The 16308-nt window shown below is 32.2% G+C and overlaps 2 protein-coding genes across 6 annotated transcripts in view; one reads left to right on the top strand and one right to left on the bottom strand.

Annotated features, from left to right (window-relative positions):
• Positions 1 to 1022: 1022 nt before the first annotated feature.
• On the bottom strand, positions 1023 to 4547 carry LOC114940425 (protein maelstrom homolog). Its single transcript, XM_029315108.2, has 10 exons — positions 4079 to 4547; positions 3600 to 3804; positions 2858 to 3238; positions 2536 to 2705; positions 2222 to 2461; positions 1852 to 2088; positions 1739 to 1778; positions 1536 to 1607; positions 1379 to 1438; positions 1023 to 1249 (listed from the first exon to the last, which is right to left on the bottom strand). The coding sequence occupies exons 1-10, from the start codon at positions 4214 to 4216 to the stop codon at positions 1233 to 1235; spliced, it is 1560 nt and encodes a 519-aa protein (XP_029170941.2). The 5' UTR covers positions 4217 to 4547; the 3' UTR covers positions 1023 to 1232.
• The window catches only part of LOC114940428 (uncharacterized), a 26499-nt gene continuing 14635 nt past the window's right edge, over positions 4445 to 16308 (top strand). The window contains exons 1-9 of one of the 5 annotated variants that reach the window (XM_085480793.1): positions 4445 to 4605; positions 4950 to 5058; positions 5167 to 5324; positions 5932 to 6687; positions 7028 to 7352; positions 7968 to 8307; positions 9349 to 9598; positions 14276 to 14434; positions 15571 to 15768. The gene's annotated coding sequence lies outside the window, so the exon portion shown is untranslated. Of the gene's footprint in view, positions 4606 to 4933; positions 5059 to 5166; positions 5325 to 5931; positions 6688 to 7027; positions 7353 to 7967; positions 8308 to 9348; positions 9599 to 14275; positions 14435 to 15570; positions 15773 to 16308 lie in introns of all 5 variants that reach the window. The other 4 variants (XM_085480794.1, XM_085480791.1, XM_029315112.2 and 1 more) reach the window with 4 other exon arrangements.

The raw sequence follows: 16308 nt of genomic DNA, 5'->3' as shown, positions 1-16308 counted from the left end.
ATATAATCTATATTCCGTGATATAATTGACATAACTAATTGCAAAACAATGCATCGTTTTGTATCTATATACATACCTGGGTACGATCGCGGATAATTAGTTAATTGCACCTTTCTCCTTCTTCGTCCACAGGTTAACCTGAAATATATATCGACTTCGGTTAGAGAGAGATCACGACTTAATGGAATGGAATGCAATAGCGATGTTTAATCGCAAAGGAACATCGAATATTATATATCCTTTAAATATATATCACATCATACTCACGATAATTCTTTGCACTTAATGGATTAATTAACTTTTACACAGGAACACTCGCAAGAAACACGGAGCGATGTGTTTCGTCGACGACGATTCAAAATATAACGATCGAAACGACGAAAATTGCGATTCTCGAAATATCGAAACTCTCGAGTGACGCGGCGTTCGATTCGACCAATCAGAGCAAGAGGAACTAAATTTCCCCATGCTCCGTTCAAACAATATGGCGCGAAATATGAAGTTTTTTCTTAAGTGTAAATAATAAAATACAATTTAACATATCCTAAGAAATTGAAAGATGAAATGTAAAACAAATTCATAAAACATTTAATGTGAAATTTGTCGATATTGAAAATAACATTAAAATATCAAAACTATACGACTTTTCAAAGTAATGAATGCTAATTATAATCAATAAATGTAGCAATAAAAACATATACTTATTATTATTTTGTTACTTTTAATAGTATTATTCACTAAAGCTGTTGATTTAACATTTATACATTTTATATCAATATAGCAGAATGTATATATATATATATATATATATACATACAGAAAGCTATAGCAATAATAATGTTATTAATTGATAAAAAGAAATGTTTATATGATTGAAAAAAAATGATTACATTGTCATAATTGCCACATAATTTTATTGAACAATGAATTTTATTGAACGTGTTATATTATATTTATGGGATAGTATGTAATGATAATTTCATGATTAAGAAATTATTTTTGAATTTTTTATAAACACCAAACATTTAAAATTTTTTTTAAATTTTTATATCAATTCTTGTATATATATGTATAAAGTTTATAATGTAAACAAAATTATTAGTTTAATATAAAACTTTTTTATATTTTTTTATTCATTGTAAAATAAATCATTATGAATATTATATTTCCATAAGGATAACGTTCATAATTTTGTCAAAACTTGATATAACTGGTGTTTTCCAAAATCTGTTTTATGCATGTCCTTGTCCTATAGAAAAATTGAGATAAAATTGCATTGAGCAAAAGATATTTGTATCTAATCTAATAATTTATCTTGTAATTTAAAATATTGTATAAATAGTAAAAGTAAAAATTTTATGATAATCAAATATTATACCTTTGCCTAAAGGTAAGTTCTTTGATGCTACTCGAGATTTGTATGGCACACCTCTTCCACCTGTACAAACAGATATTTATTACATATATTATTAATTAAACGAAAAGTATATGCAAGTATATAGTTGATGTTAAGTATATAGTTATTATTGATTTACCTATAGGAGGGAAACTCTGTTCGTCATCCATCAAAAGATAATTTTCCATGGTAGAAGCACCAACAATACATGCTAAAAAAATAATTTTATATGTATAATAATTTTACTACTACTCTCTACGCATTACAATAGTCACTTTATTAATAAGATAGACTAAATATCTTTCAAATATCTAATCAAAATAAAAAATTATTCAAACTTACAATTTTCAATATTTGGAGGTCGCAATGGTTTTTCACCCAACTAAAAATCATGTAAAATTAGCAAATAATATTACACATTTTATAATTAAATATAAAAATTGTATGAGACATACATAATTTGGCGCATCTTTTTTCTTCCATGCATTAACAGGTTTATTAACAAGCTTATTAAGAGGCTTAGCAACAGGTTCAGCAACAGGTTCATCAACAGATTTAGCAGCACACTCATCAATAGATTTATCATTCAATTTGCTGTAGTCAATAACTTGTACTGGTTGAGATTCATTTCGGCGACGAATTTCTTCTTGATATGATCTACTAGACACTTTCAATCTATAATGTTCACTTACCTATCAAATATATTAATAACCATTATCAATAAAGTTGTATAAGATGTTAAAAATAAGCATTTTGTGTAGAGAAATAAAAAAATATGTATATATATGTATAAATTTTTACAAAATATATTTTAAGTATATTTACGTTTGTCATAGATAATACTGAGCTACATTCGGGTACAGGTTTGCAAACACTCTCAACTTTCAAGTTGCCCAGTGAATGTGTCAAGGATGAGACATCAGTATCAGAATTATCGGGATAATGTATGCCTGGACGCATTTTTACTCCTAGTGATTCACAAAATTCATCGCATAGTGTCCATGCCCATTGATGCAGTACAGATTTACTACAGCATTCGGATCCTCCATCAACAAATTTATGAAACTATATACATCATAAAATATCATTACTAATTAAATAAATGTTAAAATATAATATAAAGCGATAAAATCACTTACAGGACATTCAAAACCTCTTTCAAAAATATAGGTGTAGGTTGTAAATATCTTTTGAGAATAAATGGGAATTTCTTTTATTTCACGGTCTGTTCTTTTCTTGTAAAGATCACTTGCCAAATGTTCGTACAACTTTTCCAATTCATAAATCTTTATGTCCTCTTTATATTGGCCTAAAAAATTATAAGCAGAAATTTATTTAAATAATATATATTGCAATAAGATAACATATATAATCTAATTAATATCACATAATTTCTTATATCATTATATATAAATGAAAAATTGTTTTATAGTATATTAAAAAGATCAAACATGTACTTACATGCTGCGTCACCCAGTTTTGTCAACACAGATTTCACTACTTTTATACAACCTGTTGTTGTATAAAGAGGAGGATATGTATTCATAGTTTTCCTAGGTTCTAGAAAACTAATCAATTTTGCATACATAACAGCAAAATCAGTTTCTCCACCTTGATACTCTACAGGTATCTGATGAGAGTTTTGACTTGTCTCAAGTGCTTCCCGTTTAAATCCTAATGGAATCTTAGCACTGACAATTATGTGATGTACATCCTCTATACCATTCTCAAATGAAAAAATTCCTAATGCATATTCAGCCGGAAAATATTCAAGATTGTTGTCAACAATTGTAGTGAAAAAGTAATTAATATGTATAAAGCAAAATTTTGTTTTTGACAAAACTGCAACAATAAAAAGACAATTTTTTAATATCTCTCTTTAATATATCTTTTTATCTAATATTTTATTTAATTATTATATTATCATTATTATAGTTATTAAGTTTAAATAAATATGTTTAATTTATATCATGTTTATTGGAAATTTAAAAATTTCCAAAATAAAAACATGTCAAACTCTATTTGCAAGCTTTTAGATTATAATGTAATCATTTATATCTTTTATATATTATTCTTTTAATTTTATATATTTTTCAAACAAGAGTAATAACTGTTAAAAATTAATGCGAAAACAAAATATATAGTGCATTATTTTTAAATCTCTCATCAGTCTATTTTATATATATATTACATAATTACTTACTATTAAGATTCATAGCTGTAGCGATATAATAATTTATACTCGAGTGCATTTCTTCGATGGCTTTCTGTTTTTCTTCTTCTTGTTGGTCAATCAAACTTATTGATTCTCCAAGAGTTGTTTTCTTGCCTTTGTTCTGTATTTGTGCTGCAACTTTATCTTTTTTTGCCATAGATTCATATGGACCTTTCTCTTGCTTAGATAAACTCTATTAATATAAAAAAAAATGACATCTAGTTGCACAATATAAACAAAAGTAATATCATTATTTCTCATTAAGAAAAAGAAATCATTATTTCTCATTAAGAAAAAAGAATTTTTTCTTAGTTTTTTTGTGTACTCCAACAAAGATCACAAAATTAACGTGTTATTTTATATTCGAAAACAAAACAATAAATAATTTCTCGATAATGTGTAACGCTCTCGTCATTATTTACTCTTTATCAGTCGAAGGAAAATTCTATTCGAATGTAGATTCTTACTTGCCACTCCGCGTTGCATTCCGCATCCGCTTGAACGTCCTTGAATCCATTAGGAAAATTACGACCTTGTGCTTCTGCCCGTCTTCTATAATCAACCATAAAGAAGTAGAACGCATTTCTGCCTTTGGTCTTCGGCATTTTCGTCTAAATTTCACTCGATCCACAAGAGAATAAAGCTCTGCCTCTCCGGTACGCGGCAAAAAGATTACGGTCAGGTAAAGTTAGATTAAATCGAGAGATTCTCAAGTATAATCGCACGAAATTGATAAAAAACCGTATTGATCGAAATGGGACAAATGGGTACTGTGAGTGTACGAGGACTGACGAGGATGTAGAGTGTAGTATTTCAAAATTTACTTTCCTTCCCCTCCTTTTGTCACAACCAATCATAAAGAGCCAACTTGTGACGTAACACTTCTGTGGACGCCACAATTTGACAGAACGTGACCCATCTATTGTAAGCGATATACGAATATGTCCGAAGGATGTACAAGGATAAGAAGAAATATTCAAATTGTTTTAATTACGTATGTATATATTCATCCATATTTATTTTTAATGAACTTTCTGTTTAACAATCTTCGCAATAAAGTATAAAAAAGCTACCTTCATAGAAATATAAAAAAAATATAAACAATGGGGAATATAAACAACTTTGGTATGTGGCTCGGGAGATATCCTTCAATGACATATGATACAAATAAAGAATATAGAATCGAGTTGAATTCGAAAAAAATCGAGAAAATGACATTCTGACATGAGCCGAACGAAATATTCCGATTATCTTCTTCAAATGTAGAAAACAAAATTCTCTCTTTTCTAAATTCTCTTTCTGTTCCTCCCTCATATTTATAGTTTTCATTATCGACAGCCGGTACTCCATATGATCGACGCGCATGCGCAGGTTGCGTTCTCTGGCGGCGAACGCGAGAAACATTTCAGTTGTGACGAGCGCAAAATCGTGTGAGAAACGTATAACGGTAAGAAACGCAATTGTTATTATTTTTTGCCATAAAAATTGTCGTATTACTTAAATTGTCTTATTCAAGAGTTTAGTATTTAATATTTGATAATTGAAATCATTTCAGACCTCGAGATCATCCGAGACAATGAGTTTTCGCCATTGCAACATTTGCCCCAGATTGTACTTGGAGAAAAAATCTAATACTCGAGCATCTGATGAAATATATATATATATATATAACATCTTTATATACTGACAAACTTGTAAAGGTTATATTCTGAGGTAAGAATTGATCTTTCTATCTTTAATATGCAATTAATGTATGTATATATATATATGACTATACCTGAATTATATTATTTTTATATTAAATAACAAAAGAGAAATTAAAAGATCACTCATCGTGATGATGTAAAAATTATATGATTTATATAATTGTTTATATCTTTACATCATCACGATGAGTGATCTTTATATATACATTACATATTACATATATAATTAATACATATATATATTTATTTATAATAAATAATAAAAGAGGAATTAAAAAATCACTTATCGTGATGATGTAGAAATTATATATAATTACATTTCTACATTATGATGAATAATCTTTATATATACATTATATATATGTATATATATATTTATAATAAATAACAAAAGAGAAATTAAAAAATCATTCATTATTATAATGTAAAAATTATATATAATTGTTTACATTTTTACATCATCACAATGAGTGATCTTTCAATTTCTCTTTTGTTATATATTATAAAAATAATATATATATATATATATATATATATATATATATGCAATGTATATTACATTAAATAATGTTTTAAATATAATAAAATATATTAAATGTATACATTTTTTTCAGATTTTATTCGTTATCATATCAAGAATTATTGAGCCCAATAGCATCTTTTATATGTGCATATATGATCGACTTTTTATAACAATAAATTATTTCACAAAATATATAACAAAATATAATATATGAAAGGTTAAAATCGAGGTATATCGCGTGGCTGCAAAACTACCGGCTTGAGAAAAAGGCTACATTACGCGGCATTACTTAAGAAAGAAGGATTATTGTTAGCATGACATATTCGCTAATTAGAACTTTAAGCTTGATGAAATCGCGGCGGGCACATTTAATTACGCGAATCGGGGTTGAACGAGGATCCGACACGAGATTTCTCACCGAATCTCGAACATCCGGATAGGAAAATTTCGTAATATTGTTACGCTGAGAGAAATGTAATAGAGTATATATCTTCCTATATATTTGCATATACACGCGAATTCATTAATATAGTTCATTATTTTAACGGGAATTGAATTGATAATCGTTCCTCTTATTGCATTTTTTTTTTATTTCTGACACAAATACCTTAATTAATTAATATATTTAAATCAAAGTGCGAAATGCTAAGATAAATAATTTAGCCGCAATATTTCTGAAGAAATAGTAAAAATGCAGTAGAATTATTATTTCTTACTTTACACACAATATATATGTAAAAGATAATAATCCAAGGGGAAGCAATATATCTTTATTTATATATTTACATACGATTTAATCCAACGTGAAAGGTATACGAAGTCATATTGATTACTACACGAAGGACAAGTAAGAGTGAGAGAAAGAATAAGATGTGTTATTTAAATATATATAGGGTGTCTTAGAATATTTATATTTCCGACTCTAATTTCAACAAAAAACTTTGAGAATTAAATCAATTTTTTTACAAATAAAATATATAGATAAATAATAATTAATAACAAATTAGAAGTAACAGTAATACGAAATAATTTCATAAATATCTTTTGATCACTCATCTTATTTAAAATGAAAACATTTATTTGTAATAAATTTTAGAATTATTCTTGAAGAAACTATATTGTAAATACGATGTAAAATACGTGAGATACATGCTAAAAGATTATTTCTTGCTCGTAAAACGTTACAGAAATGGAAGATTATTGCCAGAGTGCCAGTTGTTTCTACATCCGACATCGGCGTGTGAAACTGCAAGCAAAGGGACCGATCCGATGAGTGCAACGAGAGCCTGGGAGTGCCTTTTTAATGTCACGGAAGGAGTTACCTTTAAGTATCGTATCGCCGATGTCGAATCACATGAATCGCTAGATTGGGAGAGAGTCCGAGATAATAAGAGAGTCGGAGACAGAGAGACGATGACATTCCTCGATCGGATTTTTGCACAGGGGGGACGGACCCGATATGCACTCTTCAGGGAGCGCAGAGAATGCTTATATCACGTCCTTCCTCTGCTCGTAAGTAACGATTAAATGTAATGTTCGATTCGCGTAATCGTAATTATACGTTCTCGCTCAACATAATTCATAAACGTTAACGTTAATACGCCCACGCGATACCCCATAATCACGCTCGCATACGTCTCTGTAGAAAAATTCCATTACATCTCTGATTGAGCAGAAGCGGATTCTGCAGGCGATTGAAAAAAAAGATGTTGGTATCGATAATTATATACACATTGAATATGTAGAAATTTTCATTGCAAACAAGAAATGCGGGTAAAATAAATTTAATCGCACACAGAGAAAATTTTCTCTTAAAATTTATCCTGAAGATCATGTTAATTGTAGGACAATATATGGTATTGCAAGAATTTCTCTGTGATTAATATTTTTACCACAATAAAAAATATATCACAATAAGATATAAAATATGTTCTAATTATTATTTTTTATTGTGGTAAATAAATTAATCAGAGAAACTCTTATAAAATTTTTCCAATACCATATTGTCCCACGATTATCATGATTTTCAGGGTAAATTCTAAGAGAAAATTCTCTTTGTGCAGAGAGAAAATATATTTATATATGCTATTATTATTATTATTATATATAATATTATATTATTTTCAGACAAAAATTAATATATAATAATATAATATTCAGAAAGACATACGAGAAAAAATAGAAGCGAAGAAGTATAAAGAGACTGATGATAGGATATATGTATACAAAGAGCTACAAATCTTCTCAAGAAGATGAATCGTCGTCAGTCGCAGAGTAAGGGTTGAAATCGAGATGATCGCGTCGTTATCGAGGATTGCCATCAGAAGAGGGGATTAAGTCCGTGTTCTAACCTTCCTCTTCGATGACCTTACCCAGCCGCTCGTCATTCCACAATATGCTCCTGCCCGAATGATTTGCATAAGAGTATCGGAGGATGTAGTCGAGCGATCGTCCAGGCCATACAGATGTACGTATACACTCCTACACATGTGTATATACGCTTCGGCATAATATGTAGCTACATATAAGGTCTCGCGTTTTGCAGGCGCACGATTCAGGTAAATGCGCTTTACTATTCTGCGCTCGCACGAGTCTGGTTCATCCGCCAGTCTTACAAAGATCAAATTACATCCTCCTCTTAGATGTATATGTGCACTTATTGTTAGAGATAGATGCAAATGTTAGTAGTGTGATTTTACAGAGAAATTTCAAATAGGTCAAAATAATTAACGAGAGTGTAAGAAAAGAGTCATTATTCAAATATTGCACGTTTCGTTCGACGATTCTTATTTCGTCTTTGTAGGATAAAAAAAATATAATTTTTTTGAATGTTTTTCACAGATCGACGAAGATGACAATTATAATTTATTTTGCATTTTGTATTTATCTCTACAATGTTTTTTCTGGGCATATCCTAGAAAGTGCTCAACGTGTTTGTCCCATCAACTATAATTTTGCAATAGAAAATGTTGTAATAATTGCAACGTCATACGAAATATATAACTCAGTTCAAGTACAAATGGTAACCATACAATGAAATCTTGTCGTCGCGAATGATATGTACTTTTGAAACCTTTTCGAGTCCGCGACCACACTCGACGCATGTCAATGTCGTCCTTAGATATGGTAAATAAACTTCTACAAGTGCGTTATTGCTTCATAACTACTCTGTGGTAAATTTATTCAAGCGACAAGTGGCTTGAGTGAAAGCTCCCTAAATTGTCTTACAAATATTTTTACAAATATTTTACTGTTTTTATTATTAATGAATATAAATACAGCGTATGATGATCTCGTTAATAAAAAAAATCCACATTCTTCTCTTTCGGTGCACCATATTTCAGGTCTTTAACAATAAGTATATCGATAAAATTACTCACTTTTTAATGAATATATATTTATAATTCAAATATTTCAAAATTTATTGATTTCAATGATAAAATATTTGCATATTGAAGATTCTTGGAGCACTAAATCCATCTTAACAGATTTGTATTTGGTTTGTTAGGTATTTGTGAAGGTTTTCATCTTGATCATCTTGTCGGTCATCTCTCAACGGCGTCCTAACATCTGGGTTTTCCAGCAGTCTAAACACAATGGTCTTTTGACGGAGATGTCTAGGAATCGTTAGCCGGACTCTTCTTCGCAAGTGTTTCCTCATACGTGACGCTATTGAGAAAGACGATAGCTTTTCGACCGAGGAATTGCACCAAGTATCTGTCACAATCGCTGATATTTCTATAACGGATCGTTTTCAGGTATGTCGCAATAAAGATCTTCAATTACGGTCATGACCGAGAGAGCATGCGCGATATTAATCTTTCTAATAGAAATTTGTTTGTTTAAGACGATTTGAAATATTAGTTGCACACGACATGTGAATATATATATTTGGATTGCGTGTTATAAACAAATACAAAATTACAAATCACTCAGACGTCATCCTTCATCAATCTATTGATGAAAAATTTAGCCTAGCTAAGCATAATTATATTAAAAATTTTACTACTAGTTAAAAATCGAGATTTATCAATCGAGATTGTGTTCTTTTCAGTAAAGTTATTTTATATATATTTATCTGTAAAATATAAGTAGTGTAAATAAGTATAATTTACATTAATTGTGAATACAATAACATTAACGCGACGTTAAATCTATCTTTTATTAGCTACCTTCTCGCATAATGACACAATATTTACGATCTGCAGGAGTCGTAAATTCAAACGAAGTAGCAAATTGCTATGCGAATACTTAACGGATGGCCATTTGGATAATATGTGATACCAGAAGCAGCTAACGGACATTAGAGTTTCTCAACCGAAATTTCATTAAATCTCTCGGTCATGACACTAGCACCTGCGCGAAATTTAATTTTCGGACATTTGCGGCACGTGTTAATGTCGGGAATATCTTGCCCTTTAACATCAATATAAACTAATATATATTCCGAATATTTTTACGGCATGTAAAAGAGCCATTGATGTAATTGTGCAATATAAGTATAGTGCACGCGTAATCGAGGATGAAAGAAATTACGCAACAGTAAATCATATGAAAATATTATCAAGTATTTACAATATTACATGAATAATCCACGGTTGAAAAATTGCCTTAGGTGTAAAAATTAATTTGTAATTATAATCTCTGAATATACATATACATATATACATAGATTCAGGATATAGGAAGAGTTTCGCTTGTGTGAATCTATTTTACTTATTATAATAGAGATAATAATATTTTCGGTAGGTTGGGTTCTGCGAAACCTTTTTATAAAAATGAGTTCATTAGAAAGACTCATCTACAAGATGATTCGAGAATATCCATCGTACTTAATGCGTTGGGGAAACTTCGTTTCCAATAATCTTCATTCGTTGACATTTCCGATTGTATCATAAATCAGAGATGTGCGATTTTGTGATGTAACGTCTTGATACGTGTAGCAACGTGCTACAACGAGCTAATTACGGTGCAGGTCGAATCATCAGTGCTGTATTAACGTGTATGTGTATGTGTAGAGGTATGTAATGTCGGTCGCGATCCTCGACGTGAACATCTTCAGCGGCTCGCAAGTAAAATTCTTCTCTCCTCGACATCGGCTAATATCGGCCGCGATTGACGCGCGTAGCTGAGTTATGTTCCAGCATTAATCCTCACGTAAGTTTAATGAAAAGCACGATGAGCTCGAAACGTTCGCCGCGTGCTGAGAGAGAGAAAGGTCGACTGCGGCACGATTGTCCAACCTATTCGCGCGGATATACATTGTAATCTTAATATTATCAAGGAGAATATCCCTCATTAAAAACGCTGCGCGACAATTGTCCCCGTAGTTAGGTTTAATTCCGAGTCACGCAATCCGTATTATATTCCTTTCTTCTTTTCAAAGATTCTCTTCAATTCAAGCGACACATATATATATATACCTATATATATATAATTTATAATCATACATCATCTTTTTTCCAGATCATGATTTTTTCAATTAATTTATTATTTTTATTTGTAATTCATTAATATATTAATTACATATGCATGGGCGTTTGCAAAAAGGAGCAAGAGGAGGTATTTACCCTCCTTGGAATCAGTAAAAAAATTAAGCATTTGTTTTTCTTTTGAGGAAATACTGAAATTTATCTAATATCAAAAAATTAAGAAGGAAAAAATAAGAAACAGTAAGATTTTAATCATGCTCCCCTTGATTATACATATATATATTAATTATTAAAATAATATATTAATAATATAAATGTATTAATATTAATAATATTAATCATATATGTATATATACTATAGTAATGAACTAGTAATGAATCGTGAACGGATTGAGAGTTGCAATATTGAAAAAATCGATTTTATTTCTTGTTACACTTTATTTGGATATTTATTTTACATACATCTTATTCTCATATTTTATAAACTCGCACACTTGAAGATCGGCTTCTTTCGAATTCAACACGCTTCGCGGAATCGTTATTATGGATCGAGGACAGTGCTAATAGTTATAGTTACGGTCGTTTAGCGTTTGGGACAGTAGATTTTGCAACTATACGCATGTGCATATCGTTAGTGCAATCGGCGTGATCCCACGTATACGTATGTAAGTGTGTATTAATAGCAGATGCAATCTCGTCGAAATTCGCCGGATGTCTCGCTACGTTCTTTGTCCGTCCGCGATGAAATGAGAGACCTCTCTCCCCTTCTTTTTCCGCCCTCCCTCACAATTTCGTCACAGGGCGATGGGAACAATTTGATATTTCGCGTTCGGTTTCATATACAACGACGTATTATTCTTCCCATGTTACACGGTACCGCTACTTATACTCGCATTGTCGAGCGATAAATCTTATTCCGTCCAAGTATTTCGAGCCAATGTATGACGAGACCGTCAGATCTCACGCAATTATTGGTTAAACCTTGCATATACACCTTTGTGGAAACAATCCAATTTTATAATTACTTTTTATTTGGAGTTTCAGGAAACTTGGAATTGTTTCGTGAGCTCTTCTTCTGATTCTATCATCTCTAATTCTCTCTTTAATTATATTATATATAATTCTCTAATTGTTAATTAATTGGATAAAATTACCGTAAAATTAATAACATAGAGATCGATTGAATCAGTCAACTTGTTGACCGATTTACTCATCCAACCTGCCGTAGTATAAGAAAAACTATGTAAATGTAGCGCATAGATAGGTGAAGTCATAATTTGCCTTTCTCAAGATTTTATGCATCTTCCAGGATCCAGCTACGATTGCATGCGATCGCATGAGATAACGAGTTCTCATTTGTAACAATACCAATTTCTATGATTGCACAGCTATAATAAATTTGTAACAAATAGTGACACAATGAGAGAAAAAGAAAGAACGCAACATGCGGTATTGTTCTATAAAAAAGAATCTCTAGAAGACACTATATCATACCAAAAGAATCAAAATGTCACAATTAAACTTTTTATTATATTGTTTTCAAATTTATCTGCAAATTTAATGCGAAATTCATTTGTCATATCTATATATAATTAAGAAGATTTGTAATATCCCATCTTTCTCTCTCACGCTACTTAACACAGATAATAATTCCAAGCTTCCCGAGTTAAATATCGCAGTATATCATCGCTGTCGGCGGAATATCCAATAATTTTTCAGATGAAAAGACCGCGAAATATCGCGATTAATTATTCCCGATCTCGAATAAAAGGTTACGGTCGCAAGCCGAAGAGAGCCGATGCCCATCCTTGGTGATGTTCCTTTTCACGCGCACGTAGACCTTGATCTCACAGCATGCTGCGACCCTGATGTCGCAAATATATACTCGCAGGTATACACCGAAACCTGCTCCTGCCGCTGATGCTATTGTCGCGTTTTGCCGGAAAAAGAGGATCCATCATTAAGGTCGCGTGTCTCGATCGCGTGACTAATTTTCCTTTGTGTTTGTTCCCGCCCCGAAGATGCCTGAAGAGATCAAACGACTCCGTTCGTGCGAATATCGCATCGCTTCTTAAGAAGCATTTGCCACGTGTACTCTTCAAAATATAAGCATCTGCAGAGAGGGCAAGAATCAGGCTTGGAATCGGTAAAAAAATTAAGCATTTATTCTCCTTTAGAATAAACACTGAAATTTATTTGCATATTTTAAATAAACATATCGTATTCAAAATATACGTATTGTTTGCCAAACTGATTAAAAGAGAAGAAGAAATTTAATTACTTAATTATTCAATTATTCAGTTATTTAATTCGGTCTCTTTAAAAAAAAATAATAATGAAAGGGGTACGTCTGTCAAGTGTCGGCAGGATACACTTCGTTATAAATTATACAAAATTATGTCGAACAATCGATTACATCGATCATGTCGATCGTTTCGAAGAGTTGCGTATCTTCATCATGAGAAAGTTAATTTTCTCCCCCGATGCGAGACTAGTAAAAGTGTATTACATTCTTCGGGAATGATGTCAAATATCGTGTATGTATGTATAATGAGCGGGGGAGGGGGTTTCAAAAGACACATACACGTGCGAGACGTGGATGTACAACTACTCAGCAGGTGCGCTCATTCAGAAGCTAATTCTAGAAGTACGCGTGTGAAGCAGCTGGTCATAATGGCATAATTGCAAGTTGAAGATGAGGTAATCGAGCGTGCGCTGGTTCGATAGTTTTGTAAAGTACGATTACATCCTCTTTTGCGCGGCGAGAAGAGAGATTGCGAAAGTGTACAATGAAGTCACTTCAGAAGAAATTTATATGATTTTTAAATTAATCCTTTAATTCTTCTTAATATAAACGTACACAAGGATAATAGCGCGCGCGTCAAGGACTCTTAAATTACATTAAAGAATTCTTCATTTTAAATTGATAATATTTTGATGAGATTTTTTGTATACATATATATATCCAATAGCCTCTTCAACATCGATTCTTTTCTTTTACAGGAGAACGCGATCAACGATTGCATATCGAAAATGGAGGAGAGTTCCCGCCAATTTGACAGTTCACCTTCCTCGAAGCGCAACGAGGAGTCCTGCTGCGAATGCATATATACATATAGATATGTAATGCCACGGCGCCACTACGGTGCACCCAGATTCTTGGTAAGCAGTAGGTCATCTCTCGCGAGCAGAGCGAAGAGTTTTCACTTTCATCGCGACCGAGGGAATGTGCCTACTTTAGATCCGCGCGCGCGCAGCGGACAAAGGCATCGCCGAGATGCGGCGACTTAAGTATGACACGCGTCTTCGACAAGGAGATCTTGGGGTATTCATAACCTTCCATTGAATTCGTGCGAATTCTACGTTCCACTTGGCCTCTTCCTCCTCTCGACGCAGATAGGAAGACGTTCTCGCGGTGAATCCTCTCGTTCTGTCAGCTGACAGCTGACATGTGCGACCCGCGCCGAGTAAATATCCCGCCGGAATAATGCTCCAAGGTCGATCGCTGTTTACATGCAAATTTATGGCTAGAATTTCGTAAACGAATTGTTATATCCTGAAAAAATTGTTAACTTGATTATAACTAATATATATATATATAAGTCAAATATACGTTTTGTGTTAGATTTAATATATTATATTTAATTTGAATATTTTTATACGTTTAATTTACAAAATATTTAATTGAAAGATTTGATCAAATTAACAAATTTTTTTCAGTAACACGGAGAGAATTTTTTCTTAGAATTTACCCTGAAAATCATAGTAATTATGGGACAATATATGGTATTGAAAAAATTTCTCTTATTAAAAATATTTACCACAATAAAAAATATTAATAATGTATGTACCATCGTAAAATTAATCAAACATGTTTTATTTATCTTATTGTGGTAGATGCTAATATTTTTTATTTGTGGTAAATATTAATCAGAGAAACTCTTTATCTAAAGAGGAAAAAAGTTTTAAAAAGGTCAGAGGAGTAGGGAGAAAACGTTGAGATAAAATTTTCACCATATTTTTTTTTATTGAAAATTAAAAATTATATAAGATAAATGGAATTTCTTGCTCTTCTAATCCTCTCTGTCTCCTCCCACACGTGAGATACACGTATCCAGCATCCTCCTGCGGTTCACGCGGGGCATCGCCACGGCGAAAAAAAAGGATCGTGGCCTCCAACCACGCTCACTTCTTACGTCACGCGATAATAAGCGCGCTCGGCGTTAAGATGTGCCGCCTAGGCGGCGTTTCTCATCACTTATGGTGCAATGCATTCTGAAATGCATTTCTTCTTCTAGGATTTGGATCGGAGGGAGTTATCGTAATCGAGGATCTCGTCGGGACTCCGTGACCAAGAGACTTATTCGAGGTCATGAAGAGTGGAGGCGAGCGATTCACGAGGGGACCAAAATTGCAATTCAAGAGAGAAGATCCGGAAACTCATAAAAACAGCCTTATAGCTCGAGAAAAATATCTACGAGATGCGGAAGATAATTGCAAGTACAGTTTAAAATTTAGTTTCTCATATAGATGTAAAAAAAGTAGTAAGTCTAACAAAAGATATTTATTCTTTTACGAAAAATAGTCATCGAAACGACTTTCTTCTACACCAATAGCGATCATAATTAGTTAAAAAGACGTGTACGTGTAGGTATGAAAATTGCGATAACCCGCGAACGCGATCTTGGAACTTGGACCTTAAGCTCGGGGAGAACGAAATGGCACATGAATGTCTCTTCGAACAATACGTCGTGAGAGGGAAGGACGCGAGTATAGATGAGGAAAGAGGAATGTCATCCCTCTATTCAAGGAGGGCACCGTTCGATCCAGAAGCGAGGCGTTAATGCCACGCACTTCGGACGGCATCTAATTCGATGAACCTTGATCTTTAAAGCGCGCCTCGGGAAAGAACGTCTCTGAATGCCTCAGAACGAGAAGGTTACTTTATTATTTCTTCAACGAGAGACGTCCTCGATGTGTCGTGAAACTGTCGTTTCATTGTCCGGCTATCAAAAACTGCTGCGCACGAGAGGCCT

The sequence above is a fragment of the Nylanderia fulva genome, unplaced genomic scaffold (genome assembly GCF_048542155.1).
Source record: "Nylanderia fulva isolate GAGA-0341 unplaced genomic scaffold, ASM4854215v1 Scaffold16, whole genome shotgun sequence".
Classification (NCBI taxonomy): Eukaryota; Metazoa; Arthropoda; class Insecta; order Hymenoptera; family Formicidae; genus Nylanderia; species Nylanderia fulva.
Note: the sequence above shows the minus strand (reverse complement) of the source record. Positions and strands in the feature narration are given on the sequence as shown.